We start from the raw sequence: 14,386 nt of genomic DNA, 5'->3' as shown, positions 1-14,386 counted from the left end.
TTTTTAAATATAAAAAAATAGAAATTCTCTAAATTTAAGAGCTGCAAATATTGGTTACACTATTCGTCAATCATAATAAATCATATTTATAATTTTAAATATGATGAAAATAAAACTTAAATTTTATATTATCAATTAATTATAAATATCAATGTTTGTCTAACACAACTAACAAATACCATTATTATTAAAATTGACTCTAACAAATACCAATATTGTTAGAATTGATAACTTATCTCAGAATTCGAATGTGTAAATTAATTAAGTTAAAATTTATCATATCTTTTAATATAAAAAATATTAAAAAATTTAAATTAAAAAAAAAAAGGAAAATGATAACAAAAAAAAAACACCGTAGTTAAATGACCAGAAATTCGAATCTTGACACGTATACAAATAATAAAAATAGAAAACCTGATTTGTCCCCAAAGAAGAAATTAGTCTCTTTATGAAAGATTAGATCTTTGTTAACCCACTCATCTTAATTTCTTTAAATACGGGTAGACAAATAGAAATATCTATTAGTTTCTAGAACCAACAAATTCTAGCGATTCGTTAAAAATGGCATCATACTCTTCTATCTAAAAAATAGCAGTAGAATCTCACTATTATTCTACTAGCACACCAAATTGCTACTAATTCATTAATTGGACCATACTGTTTGCCAAATAATCCAAATATCATGAACATCTCAGCAAAAAAACATAGTACAGATATCCAAAAAGAGTCTAGACCTAAACAACTTAATGGTGAAAGTTAATATATAAGTTAGCGCTCGTTTGGTAACACGGAGAGAAAGACTAAACGGGTGAAAAGGGAAGCCAACAGTAGTAGCTTTAGAATGGACATCGGATTTTGACTGTGGAAACTCAAATTTCAAAACACTATTAAAAACTTATTGGTATAACTTAGATATTTATTCAACATTAATTCTTCAAAAACGTCTCGCTGAGCACAGAAGAAACCAGAGATCACATTCCGTGAACCCAATGGATTTCATACATGCATGCATACATCAAAAGATAAATATAGAAGTTGTTACCATCAAAATTAAGCTAAACACAATCACCGATTGAAGTTTCAAAGTTGATAAAATCACAGAATATCTTTAACTTCACTATAGCAGAAAATAGGAAAGAAAGCAAACTCTACCAAAAAGACATGACAAAAACCATACCCTTTCACTGGGAACTAGTTTTCACTTAAAGCACTTAGCATCCAAAAGAGCCTCTCCCTCAAATGGTTCAAAATCTTCAATCATCTGACTGGCACGTTCTTTCTGAGCTTCGTCGGAGATGTCAACCTTAGTCCACTCATAGAGCTCCATGTCATAGCATTCCTCCATGACAAACTTTGGAATTTCTTGTCCACGGAAAAGCCACAAACCCTTCACCTTAAATGGCGGCTCTGATCCAATCACAAGCATCTTTCCAAATGCATACTTGCGAGCCAGATCCATCCTCTGGAGAAATCCACCAACCTTGTTCAGTGTCACAAAGGAAACAGTGTTCTCATCGTTGTATTTGTAATCACAAAACCAGAGAGAATATCCCTCTGGATCATACATGTCCCAGAATCCTGCAAATCAAGCAGAGGAATTAAATTGACAAGATCTATGAATCTCATTGACAAATTTTGACATTCTTTGCAACGGTATATTCATGGATAAGAAAGAGAATCAAGCTTTCAAAAACATCTGTGATAATAGTATATTTCCAAAGGAAGTAAGCAACGATTGTGGTCCTAAAAGCTACAAAAAATTGAAATATAGAAACCACAAGAGTGTAATCACAATACCTTTGATTGCGACCTCACGGAAGTTAGTCTTAGTGTTAGAGTAGAGTCGTTTCCACTCATCCAATATCATCTTGCTTGGGGGAAGAAGATCAAGAGGGTTCTTGGGTTTGGGCTTGGGTGCCTCTTCTTCTGCTTCTTCTTCTTTGGGTTTCTCAACCACTGGTTTAGCTGCTTTCTTGGGCTCATCTTTAGTTTTGGGCTTAGATTCCTTGGGCTGGGCAGGCTTCTTTGCAGATGGAAGAGGAGGCATAGCATCAGTCTGTGTAACCTGACCAAACACCTTTCGGAAATTTGGCTGGTTGATCAAGGTCCAGAAGTATCTCTCAACATGAGGAAACTCAGAGGTGAAGCTCTTGACCAAGAGTTTAGCAAAACCATAATACAAGTTGCATGTTGTGATAATGTCAGCAAGGGTAACAGAATGCCCAACCAGGTAGGTATTGGTGGCAAGGTGAGTATTCAAAGCCTCAAATGCTCTCTTCAATGAAGTAAGTGAAGCCTCCTCTACCTTCATTCAAATACAAATTACAAAAGAAGAGAAAATATTCAGTCAAAGGGGAAATGAAAAGGCATTACAAAAACAGTGTACCAACTACGATGGATGTACCTCCATTATTACTAACCAAATCAATGTATTTAGAAAACACCCCTCATTACTTGAGGATAGTTACCACCAACTCAGAAAATATTATATCATTGCCATCAAATAAGCCAGATAAGAAACCTCAAACAAATAAAAAAAACCAAATATTGAAAAAAATTAGCATTGCACAAAACTTACTGGAGGAAGGTAGGGGGCATATCCAAGTCTTGGAAGGTACAACTTCATAATATTGGTATCAATCTCAAAGGAAGAAAAATCAATCCACTGGTCAACATTGGCCTGAAACAACAAAATAAAAAACAAGATAAAGTATCAAATAAAAACTGATCAAACCACAAAGTCACTTAAACAGACAAGAGAAACATGTTGCTTCAAAAAGAAGGAAGAAGACGTACGTGATCAATGAGAGAAGATCCAAACAAAGTTTTGTCACCATTGGATCGGGCCACTGCAGCAAACGCAAGCAAAATGAAATGACAAGAATGAATAGATGAAAATAAAGAGAGAAAAATGGAAAAAATAAAAAAGCATACCATAACGAGCAATGGCGTTGCTCTCAAAAACGGGACCCTCAGGGGTTTCCAAGACTGGAACCTAGAAGAAGGCAAAGCATGTAATAATAATAATTTAGTAAAAGGTGAACATTAATTTGATTACTATATTAATATGAAAGAAAAGAGGATGGTGAGTGAATGAATACCTTTCCAATAGGGTTCATCTTGAGAAATTCAGGAGTTTTATTGGAGACACCCATCTGAAAGTCTGGGACCAATTCAACTTGGACACCGACGTATTCAGCGGCAATCAAAGCCTTGTAAGCATTTTTGTTTCCCTTGGTAGCATGGAGGATCTACAGAACAAACAATTACGCGAAATAGCAATCAGTTACGGAAAATGAATTAATTGAAAGTAGAGAGTTAAAAACAAATGACTGACCAGAGCCATGGCTTCCGCTGTCTTTAGAGATCTGATCTGATAAGAAAAAGCAAGCAACAAATCTGAGAATAGTATAACATAAATGAAATAGCAAAACACAAAATCGATCAGAATTAAAAAATGAGAGAGATTATTATCGATAATTACAGTTACGGATGAAAGGAACGAGAGTTGTTGAGAAATAAGCTTTTCCCAACCACGAATCTCTGTTCCTCAAGGCTGCGCTGCGCTGAGTTGGGTTCGTGCTGTGTTGTGTGTTTATCAAAGGAGGGGTTATCACAGGTAACCTAGGTTTTCTAATGTACTCACTCACTCAAAACCCTGCGACGGGTCGGGCAGTGTGCCACGGCCCATAATTCGTAAGCCCGTCAAGAAACTTCCATTTTCAATTTTTCATAAATTATTACTTGTTAATTGTTAAGATTTTTCCATTAATATCTTAGTCTTCTAAATTTTACACCAAGTTGCTCTATTTTGAAAATAAAAATATTAAATTGTTTTTTTAACCTATCAGGAAGTTGCTAGCCTTCTATTTGATGAATAAATTTTTTAAGAGGTTGCATCCTAGGGATGCAACCATGCGGTGATATAGGTTTTATTTTTCACTCTTTTAATAATTAATTAATTTATTATATAATAAATTAAAATATTTTAAAAAATAAAATATTATTAATAAAATATATTAAATTTAAGAGAGAAAAAATGCAGGTAATTAGATGTGTCATAATAAATATGTATTATATTATTTTAACAATGTAGCATTTTATAGATAAATTTATATTATTATAATAATTTTATCTTATTTTACAGATAAATTAGTCATTTTATTCTATTTTGTTAACTAATCCCTCCTATTTTTTTTGGATATAATAAGTAAAAATTAATAAAAATAATTATAATTAAAAATAGTAAATTATATAATAACATGAAACAAAATACATTAAATAGAAGAGAAAAAAATACATCAAATTTAAAAGATTAAACTCATATGTTGCATGTACAATGCTATAGTTGAGAGATGAAAAGCACAAACACTCGCACATTTCATTAGGTGAATTTTCAATAGGTGAATACACAATAACTTTATAAAATCATACGTTTCATTTTAATATAAAATTTATTTATCAAAGCCACTATAAAACGTTAAAAAAGTAGAATATTGTATTGTGTTTATCAAAGGATCGAGAGAACAATTATTTGATCAAACAATTATATTTATTTTTAATTATTTATCAAAATATTCATCTTGTCAATTAGATATAGTATGATTATTTTCAATGTTTGAAACTTTGTTAACACTAAAATAATTAAAAAACCAAACTTTAACATGTACGAGTATGAAAATTTGTATTATTATATCAAGCTATAATAAATTAAAAAAAAAAAAAAAAGCAATGATAATGGCCTGTAACAAATTTGGTTATTACATTCCCATAAATAATTTACAATAATTATAAAAAGAACATTCAACCTAAAATAATATGTATAATAGAAAAATCATTTTGATTTTTACTTTTAAATTTTAAACTGTAAAATTTATTACTTTTAAATTTTAAACTGTAAATTTTATTAAACACCTCAAATTCAATTCATTAATATTAGTAATTAATTTGTCTTGGGTTACCTTTGTTACGACCGTGAATTACAGTTAAATAATACAATAACTTTAATTTATAAAATTTCACGCTTTCTAATCAAAATGTAAACAACATGTTTTTTTTTTAACATACATAATACATGGAACACAACATGACAACCATGAATTCTTCAATTTATTGAAAAAGAAAATGAATTAGTCCAAATAATTTCAAAATAAATTGAGAAAATCCAATACACACCATTTATAATTTTACTATGTTTTTTGGTTTAAAATATAATTTTAGTTATTTATTTTTAAATTAATGTTTAATTTGATATTTTATTTATTTTTTTTAGTTAATAATAAATTTTTATTATAATTATTTCAAATAAATGTATAATTATTATCATAACTATTGAGATCAAATTTAATATCAATTATAAAATTAGTTATACAATTTTAATAAAAATATATGAAAATATGTAATTTTTGAAAGTGTCATTCATTTAAAAGAGTTTAATATATATTTTAAAATATACAAAAAATATTTTTTTTCAAATGTAAATTTATTAATGAATTAAATTAATGTTTTTTAAAATATTATATTAGATATATAATAACAATTGTTATTAATGATCGAATGTTATTTTAACTACCATTTACAAAAAATTAATAATTAAAATAAATTAAAACAAAGATAAATAATTAAAATAAAAACAAATAATAAAATTATATTTAAATTTATATTTTATACTATCGAGACAATACACACAATTTTATAATTTTTCCACTCCATTCTTATGAAGTGATAAATAGATTCCTAAGTAAACTAGAAAGTGGTAAGTAAATATTCATTCTAGTACATAAAAAATATGTTATAAAAGTAGCAAACTGTGTCACAGTTATCTTTAAAATAAAATATTTTAAAATAAAATATTTTAAACTCCCTAAACCATTGTTCTGGAATTATTGTTGGCCAGAATTTAGAGCAAACAAATAAAATTTTATCTTATATTTCTCATATTTAACTTTTACACCACAAATATAAAAAAATGATATTCTTATCTTGATATAAAATTTAAAATTCATAATTAAAAAACTAAAATAATAAAAAAAATTAGTATATTTCAAAAAACTTATTATATATTAATTTTTTTTTTAATAATATATATTTTTAAACTTTTGTAGTGGAAAACTTTTTTAAAGATTCCCACTACACACTTTTTTACTATTCTATATCGGAATACTTTAAAAAAGTTTTCCGTAAATCTTTCTCTATCGAAAATTTTCTAAAATATTTTTTAGTAACTTCCAAAATATCATTTTTTTTTAAAAAGTATTTGAATGATAAAAAAAAAACGTGAATTTAAATTGCTAAACTAATAAATAAATAAAAACCAAAAATATATTTATTATTTTTAAAAATTTGTGGAGATATAAATATAAATGCAGGGTATAGAGTAAAATTTTCCCAAACAAATATAGAAGGCATCAAATGTCCAAGTCACCATAATCATGATTTATAAAGAAAACAATGTCCACGTCACCCTAATCATTTTTTACAACAACAAAAATAAGTCACAGTAATTATTTCATTTTTTATTATATATATATATATATTAAATTAATAAATATATTTTATATTAAAATGTATATATCAAAATATCATATTATTTTAATTTTCGAGAAGTCGTATCTTCTCAATCACTACCTTTTAACTATTCTGCAGAAGGTTATGTATGGTCGCATTCTAAGGATACGATCTAAAAAAAATTCTTTAAGTGGTCGACAGATGTACAATCTCGTATGATATTGATCAATTTTTATTTTTTCAAAAAGAAAAGGAGATATAGGTGCAAACAAATCCAATTATTTCCAACTTTAGCCAACAACAAAAAAATTACTTTTTAATATCTATTTATAATCGATTAGAAAAGCATTTAACAATGTCAACCGTATCATTATCAGCCCAACACTTATTACGCTACATTATCAAAATTCTTTCACATATATAAATATGATGTGTCACTCTAATATACTTCTCATATCCCTCTATTTGTATGCTAGTTTTTCCTCGTTCATATTTCACATGCCATCTAAATTACAATCCTTTTCATATTCCTCTTTTTTTTTTTCTCCAAACTAAATTATCAATTAAACCAATCATCCGGTTATACATTCTTCCTATAGAGCTATATATATAATCAATCATATTTATATAAAGTCTTCGGTTATAAATTAATTCAAGCCTCCGATGTCATTTTTTTTCTTATTTGAACACTCTTTTATTGTTGATCACTTGGACAGACTTAGTTTCCTATCCTTGCAAGTCTTGGATGTCTCACTCTCAAAATGTCAAGTAATGCTGATAGCAACAAAACAAGGGATAGTTTCCGCACAATTAGTTGATTTTCACATAGATTTGACACATTAACTATTTGAAAAATTTCCACTAAAAAATATATTTTTTTTTTTAATAAAATATTTGTCATATAGGAGTCATATAACACTTATAAATAATTTATATTAACGTTTCTCTAACGGTACTAAGACATTTCGAACCTATGCATAATATGTTTTTTTTAATCTATTTATTAAACCATTGGAGTTATCAAGTGTATTTGAATGTAATATGAAGTACTTTGCAAATAAATTATTGATGCAACTTTCTTCCATATTATCTCCCTTTTATTTTTTTTAATTTTTTGCTATGTATGTACTTATTTTCATTGTTCTGATCAATTTAAAGTGCCCTATTTCACCGTTCTTCTAGCCAATTTAAAATATATGTGCTAAAGCATCTGCTACTGATATACAGCAAATATTGGCATAATTGAAATTAATTAAATCAAATATATGGATTGCTAATATAAATGATGTGTATAATAATTGCAAGAAGAAATTAAAATCTAGGAAGGAAAAAAGAAGTTATAAATAAAGTATTATTATTATTATTATTTTGGTGGGTTGAAAAAAATAGAATTATCTGTGCCTGAAAATGAAAAGCAGAGAGTGTTTATTTAGTGGGTAAGTGAAGGCATAATTAAATCCAATAAAAAAAGGAAAGGAAGAGAAAGGGAGAATGAGTAGGAGAGGAGAAGAAGAATACGATTATCTGTTCAAGGTAGTACTGATCGGCGATTCTGGCGTTGGTAAATCCAATCTTCTCTCCCGATTCACTCGCAATGAGTTTTGTCTCGAGTCCAAGTCCACTATCGGCGTTGAATTCGCCACCCGTACCCTCAAGGTCGCTCCATTTCTATTATTATTAATTTATTATTACTCTTATTACTAGATCTCTCTCTCTCTCAGATCTCGCGCTCACACGCTCACACGCTCACACGCACACACACTTGTTAATTGGCAGGTCGAGTCAAAAACCGTTAAAGCTCAGATATGGGACACCGCCGGACAGGAACGTTACAGAGCGATCACCAGCGCCTACTATCGCGGTGCTCTTGGTGCTCTTCTTGTCTACGATGTGACCAAACCAATTACATTCGACAATGTCAGCAGATGGCTTAAGGAACTGAGAGATCACGCTGATGCTAACATTGTCATCATGTTGATTGCTAACAAAACCGATCTGAAACATCTCCGTGCGGTTGCAACTGAGGATGCTCAGAGTTATGCTGAGAAGGAAGGCCTTTCTTTCATTGAGACATCTGCTCTTCAAGCTACCAATGTGGAGAAGGCTTTCCAGACTATCCTTGGAGAGATATACCGCATTATCAGTAAGAAATCACTTTCTTCCAATCAACCTCGTGATAATCATGATGATGATGCACCTTCTAATATTAATATCAAACAAGGCAAGACCATCACCGTTGGTGGACCCCAACCCTCCAATACAAACAACTCCTGCTGTACATCTTCAATGTAACTACTTTCTTATTAGGATTTACTTTTAAACTCTTCTGTCTGCTCACTATTTACTATTTACTATTTACTATTATACATTTTCAATTCCCTGCTCAAACATTACCAATTTCATCATGTCTCCAATGTTCTTCTATTCAATGTGTATTTTCTGAGTTTGTACACATTTATTCAACTGTTTAGGTTAGCTAAGTTCACATGTTGTTTGTGGGTTTCCTATTGCCGACACAGCCTCTGTTTTGCTTCCAAATTACTGTCTAGATTATATCTCAGCCTTTCTACATGTGTTTGTTGGGTCAACACTTGAGAGAATACTATATTAGAATAAGAGAGAAAATAGAAATAAATATTTTAAGCAGAGTGATTTTATAGAAAATGACTTGAGTATATTTATGACGAATATATTTTTAATTTTTAGAGTATTATAACATGAAAATTTTGAAGAATTAATCTAAATCAGTCTTTTCAAATCATATTTTAATACACTTTTTGAGTTCCTTCAAATTATGAAGAAAAATTAACTTTCTAAAGCTCTTTCCTCCAAAGTCTCCTTTCCTTATTTTTCCTCCATTTTATTTAAAGCCCTACCCTCTCAAACTCCCCAAAAGAGTCTATAACATTTTCTTCATCTTCATCCTTGATTATCTCATGACCGATTAGCATTTTGATAAATGATCACAACTAAAATGATAATATCAATGATCCCAATTGCAACTATATTATACCAATCTTGATTGATTAATGTAATCATTTTGTTCCTTTAATATCGACAAATAGGTAATTGACAATTAACAAAGTCTTTCGACATTTTTGGAGAATCGAGTCACCTTATGCATATGATTTTTTAATCATTTTATTTATTAGAAGTATTCATTAGTTTGACAAATGATTAATCTACGCCAAAGAATTTGCAACTGTTTTGAGGAGTCGTTAAGTTAAGAATGAAGAGGAATCAAATCTTATATATAAAAAACCGCGACAACAAACTTTTAAAATGGATTTTAAACAATGTAATAACTTAGACCATGAAGTCTTACTAATGTGACCAGCGACAATACACGGCATGCAATTTTTAGTTCCTAGAAAGAATCCTTTCACCATTTAGTGTTGAAGGTTGTTGATCGAAATCGAAAAAATAATATAAGGGACGGGGTTGTCATGCATTCTTTCTCCATCTTCATCACCTCATAAATAACTCCACCCCTAATTTGTTAGTAGTCTACATCCAACCTCTTTCCTATTTAGACCTAATCATATTTCTGTCTAGAGCAAAATAATCTTAATATGCCTTGTCATATGTTTCTAATGATCCAGCCATTCCTCAATCTATTGTACATGTCTCATGCATAGCATAAATTGGAAAGGACTTAAATTGCTGTGTGCGCTTATGAAATATGTTGCAAAATAGTGCAGCCAAGCTAATAAATGATGAATGAAAAATTGTTTCCCTTTCACTCTAAATTTAGTAAGTCCCCATAAGAGTCAGAACTATATTATCCAACCATTTAATAGATGGTGTTTTAACAGTGACTGAAACATTCATGTCATAACATATTAAAGAAACAGGGCCTCTCTATTTTACAATAAGAGTTAAAAAGTGATGGAAATTTACAAGTTCTGCCTAGCCACAACAGTTGCTCTTCTGTGGGATTGGTTGCCCCTTCATCTGAACAGATTCCGCTGACTTACTACTAGCTGGTTGGTTTCCCATCCTGCACATTCAAATCAAGGTCCAAAACAACTCAAAGTTAATACTTGTCTTATAACGGAACTCATGCTGTGCATGAAAAAGTATCAGAATAACGTGATCAGAAAATTGATACTCCATAAAAATATAGCACTAAACAAATTACAAATACAAAACTTGTAAAGGATTAAATGTTGGCATACATTATATGTAAATTATCAAAATCTTGATTATGGAAATTTAGATTGTGAAGTTCATCCTATTTCTATATCTCTTTATTTTATCAAAAACAATTTTTTTGACAAATTATCAAAATCAATATTTCCTTCAATGAAGTTGTGATTATTTTATAAAACATATGTTATCATTGACACATAAATAATATAAACATTAAAACTGTCATTTAAAAAGGAAAAGAAAATGGCACAAGCTCCTCATGACCTACTGTGAATTTGAATTTTGTACATGTTGAAAATCCCAACGTGTTCAAAAGTAATTGAAGAAACAGAAAAATAATAAGTATACTAAGCATTTGTGAATTGATATGATCCCAAAGGGGAACAGTGGAGGCTAGAAAAATTAGATACTTCTTCTTAATCTCTGCTGCCATAGTCAAGAAAGCCTGCTCCACATTGACTGAGTCTTTAGCACTTGTCTCAAGGAAAGGGATACCAAGCTCGTCTGCAAATGCCTGTGGTTCATGATCATCAAGGATATATTAAGCAAGTAAAGTAGGGTTTTTTCTCTCTCTCCCTCTAACATACAGAGTAATTGATATTTAATATAACATATTCAGGCACGTGCTTCTTTAAGTGAAATATTCTACATTAAATTAAATAACATCACTATTTTGGAAAAATTAGAAGTAGAATGTGGATCAGACCAACCAACATTAAAACGCGGATATGCCTAATCAAAAGTATTATTCCACGCAACCTGTTCGACCAAGATATTAACCACACACATTATCTACGGCCTAGGTGATACAAGGCCAACAATTTGACCATCTCCTGGCGTAGCTGAACAGCAACTACGCAAGTTTAAGACATATCAAGAGGCTGTAATAGATTATCTTTTGAAAAAGACAAAAATTGGAAGATAGACTTGCCAAGCTCAGGAAAAGTAATGAGGAAAACAAATGGCAGTTTTCATGTATCAGATTCGTGGTAAGTCTTTAGATGATTTTGAAACAAGTGAGTTGATGCGTTTAATTTGTTATCTGATGAAAAAGTATAAAGCTATTAGAAAGAGCATCAGCCAGCTTGAGGAGGTGTTGCCTCAAAATCATCCTCCAGCATTGATGTCTTATCCTTCACAAAATGGGATAGATTCTGGTGTAAATACAGATGGACAAGTTTCAGACCAACAATCCATGTTAGATTTGGTGAATCAATTTGATAAAATGAGTAGTGATTTAAGCAACAATACAGGTAGCAGCAATAGTAGTGTGGGTGTTATCGATTGTGAATGGTGGAAAGACAGAAATCCTCCAATTTGAGCTACTACTCATATGCAACAATATTTAGTACAAGTGATTAAAGTCCTGAAGCAAGCAGGAAGAATAGAGGTAAAAAATGAATAATAATTTACCTTGGCAGTGTGGGTGTGAACAACCTTGTTATCAGAAAGATCACATTTGTTCCCTACAAGTAGCTTGCATACAGTGTCATTTGCATATCTATCAATTTCGTGCAACCATTGCTTAACATTGTTGAAACTTTCGATGTCAGTGACATCATAAACAATCTGTTGCAGCAACGGAGAAAAGTTAGTCGAATATGAAAATGAAAAGATTGAAGGAAAGGGAAGAAGAAGTTACATACAATAATTCCATGTGCTCCTCTATAATAACTGCTAGTTATAGTCCTGAATCGCTCCTGTCCAGCCGTATCCCACTATAATAATAATAATAACATTTAATTCAAGTTAGACTTAGATATTAAAGATGCATATGCATTAATAAAGTTGAGAGAAGTCACACACAATCTGCAGCTTGACGGTTTTCCCTTCCAATTCCACAGTTCTGATTTTCTGCAAAAACCACCACCGACACATCAAAATATGATCTATACAATAAATAAAGAAAGAAAGTAAAAGAAGAGTGTTACGAAATCGACGCCAATGGTACTAATGTAGGTATCGACATAGGAGTCATCCTGAAAGAGAAAGAAAGAGATGTGAATTGTGAATTGTGAAGAAAGAGTAAAAGTAGAAAAGAAGAGGGATCTGAGAAGAGAAGACGCACGGCGAATCTGAGAAGCAAGCAAGACTTTCCAACGGAGGAGTCTCCGATTATAAGAACCTTAAATAGGTAATCGCTGAAACACCAAATTAAATCAAATCAAAATTAGAAATTAAATGATATCGCTACTTTACTACTAACAACTTCAACACTTACTATTCGTTGCTCATTACGTCGCCAAATCTCTTTTCTGCTTTGCTTTCAAATTTCAATTCAAACTTCAAACCACCTCTCCTCTCTTCCCCTCGCCGCTCAATTCAATAAATCATTGCCCTTTCTTTCTTTTCACTATTTTAATTAACTTCAACTCTAAAATAATTAACTACTATTGCTTTTCTTTTTTTGTCTTATTATTATCATCATCAAATTACTTTTTTTTGCCAAAATACTTTATTTCTCTCTCTTGCGTCAGAGATTCAATTATCTTCTTATGCTCAAATTACTCTTCTATTATTTATAATAAATAAATACTTCTATTTATATATAATAAATCACATTTATCAGTACCTTTTATTTCAATACACCATTTTTTTTTATTATTTGAAAATTGAGACTAAACACTAGTTTAAAAACATCCACACTCTTCAACCTACATACAAAATTTGAAAGGCTCATACTAAATTCAAAGAGGACAATATATCGAAAATGTGGTCACACATTAACTTCATAAGTGAGAAGGAATCCATGAAAATCTATGCCACACTAGAAGAGTGACGGCCCCTTTAGTCCCTTAACCTCGACTTGAGGGCTATGGTGGTTGTGGATCAATGCTATAGTTTATAAAGATTTGCACTTTTTAACCCATCAAGACACCTTTTCACTGAAGGCTCACATAAGATAGTATCAATTCTGAAATTCTTATGCCAATGCTTTCTTCTGCCTCTGAACATACACATTAAATTTGAGTAACCAATTATCCTATAAATTAAATGAAAGGAAAATTTTTGTAATTTGGCCAAGTGTACAAGGTAATGACGTCGGCATCTGAAACGTAACAACCCACTAGTGTGTTAATTTAATAAACCATAAACTTTTATACAATCAATGTATCGCCATGGATTTCATTTGCTCTATAGACTATAGAGCTTCCTGAAACATGCAAGTTTGTTTTGTTGGTTAGATTTCTGTACTGTACAATACCTTCTATGGTAGTAGTTATGAATATCCAATGTATAAAAGTACATTGAAGCCTCACGAGTTTTAGTCATCATCTCTCAGCTCAGCATCGAGAGATTTTGACGAGTTTCCAAAAAGAAATGTTAATCTTAGCCACAATCTTGTGTTCAATTGTCCTCCTCATCCCAAATTAAATGCATCAAAACCCTTTGAAATGTCACTTGCGATTTCTCACTTGGTTGTATAGTGATTCAATTCTCACTGTCCAGCCTTTTTATTCAACCGAGCTTTGCGGACAGCTTGTTGGATTTGCCTTTCATGCTCCTTAAGGATCTCTTCAAGATCATCATCTGAAGGCAATAGTGGTCCAGAAAAGTTGAGGTGGCTATTTTTGGAAGCATAACCCTGCAATTAAAATAAAAGCAAGTCATTAGTAGATAGTTCTATAGTCACAGTGAGCATAAAACACGAATTACCACCAAAAAGGAACATTCTCAGGAATTTAACAAATAGATTCAAGCATGTTACTAGTGGTGACTATCTATG

General features: G+C 30.7%; 4 protein-coding genes across 5 annotated transcripts in view; 1 reads left to right on the top strand and 3 right to left on the bottom strand.

The window, feature by feature from the left end:
- Positions 1-1,050: 1,050 nt before the first annotated feature.
- Positions 1,051-3,640, bottom strand: LOC101496237 (elongation factor 1-gamma). 2 transcript variants are annotated; one of them, XM_004485373.4, is made up of 8 exons: positions 3,485-3,640; positions 3,338-3,373; positions 3,102-3,251; positions 2,935-2,995; positions 2,797-2,849; positions 2,579-2,680; positions 1,798-2,305; positions 1,051-1,578 (listed from the first exon to the last, which is right to left on the bottom strand). In XM_004485373.4, exons 2-8 carry the CDS (start codon positions 3,344-3,346, stop codon positions 1,199-1,201), a joined length of 1,263 nt encoding a protein of 420 aa, XP_004485430.1. In that variant the 5' UTR covers positions 3,347-3,373; positions 3,485-3,640; the 3' UTR covers positions 1,051-1,198. The 2 variants fall into 2 exon arrangements, with proteins under 2 accessions (XP_004485430.1, XP_004485431.1); XM_004485374.4 differs by having other exon boundaries at positions 3,338-3,368; positions 3,485-3,619.
- A 3,967-nt stretch (positions 3,641-7,607) lies between these two features.
- Positions 7,608-8,959, top strand: LOC101495904 (ras-related protein RABA2a). The gene is made up of 2 exons (XM_004485372.4): positions 7,608-8,163; positions 8,284-8,959. The coding sequence occupies exons 1-2, from the start codon at positions 7,999-8,001 to the stop codon at positions 8,797-8,799; spliced, it is 681 nt and encodes a 226-aa protein (XP_004485429.1). The 5' UTR covers positions 7,608-7,998; the 3' UTR covers positions 8,800-8,959.
- A 1,262-nt stretch (positions 8,960-10,221) lies between these two features.
- Positions 10,222-13,111, bottom strand: LOC101495577 (ras-related protein RABD1-like). The gene is made up of 8 exons (XM_004485371.4): positions 12,881-13,111; positions 12,728-12,800; positions 12,591-12,638; positions 12,466-12,513; positions 12,306-12,377; positions 12,073-12,228; positions 11,070-11,173; positions 10,222-10,507 (listed from the first exon to the last, which is right to left on the bottom strand). The coding sequence occupies exons 1-8, from the start codon at positions 12,892-12,894 to the stop codon at positions 10,417-10,419; spliced, it is 606 nt and encodes a 201-aa protein (XP_004485428.1). The 5' UTR covers positions 12,895-13,111; the 3' UTR covers positions 10,222-10,416.
- Positions 13,112-13,649: 538 nt separating this feature from the next.
- Positions 13,650-14,386, bottom strand: part of LOC101495256 (uncharacterized) — a 16,574-nt gene continuing 15,837 nt past the window's right edge. Inside the window, 1 exon segment of the mRNA XM_073369100.1 lies at positions 13,650-14,245. Coding sequence (XP_073225201.1) covers positions 14,099-14,245 — 147 coding nt within the window. The 3' untranslated portion in view covers positions 13,650-14,098.

The sequence above is a fragment of the Cicer arietinum genome, chromosome 1 (assembly GCF_000331145.2).
Source record: "Cicer arietinum cultivar CDC Frontier isolate Library 1 chromosome 1, Cicar.CDCFrontier_v2.0, whole genome shotgun sequence".
Taxonomy (NCBI): Eukaryota; Viridiplantae; Streptophyta; class Magnoliopsida; order Fabales; family Fabaceae; genus Cicer; species Cicer arietinum.
The sequence above is the reverse complement of the archived record's forward strand: the minus strand, read 5'-3'. Positions and strand labels throughout refer to the sequence as shown.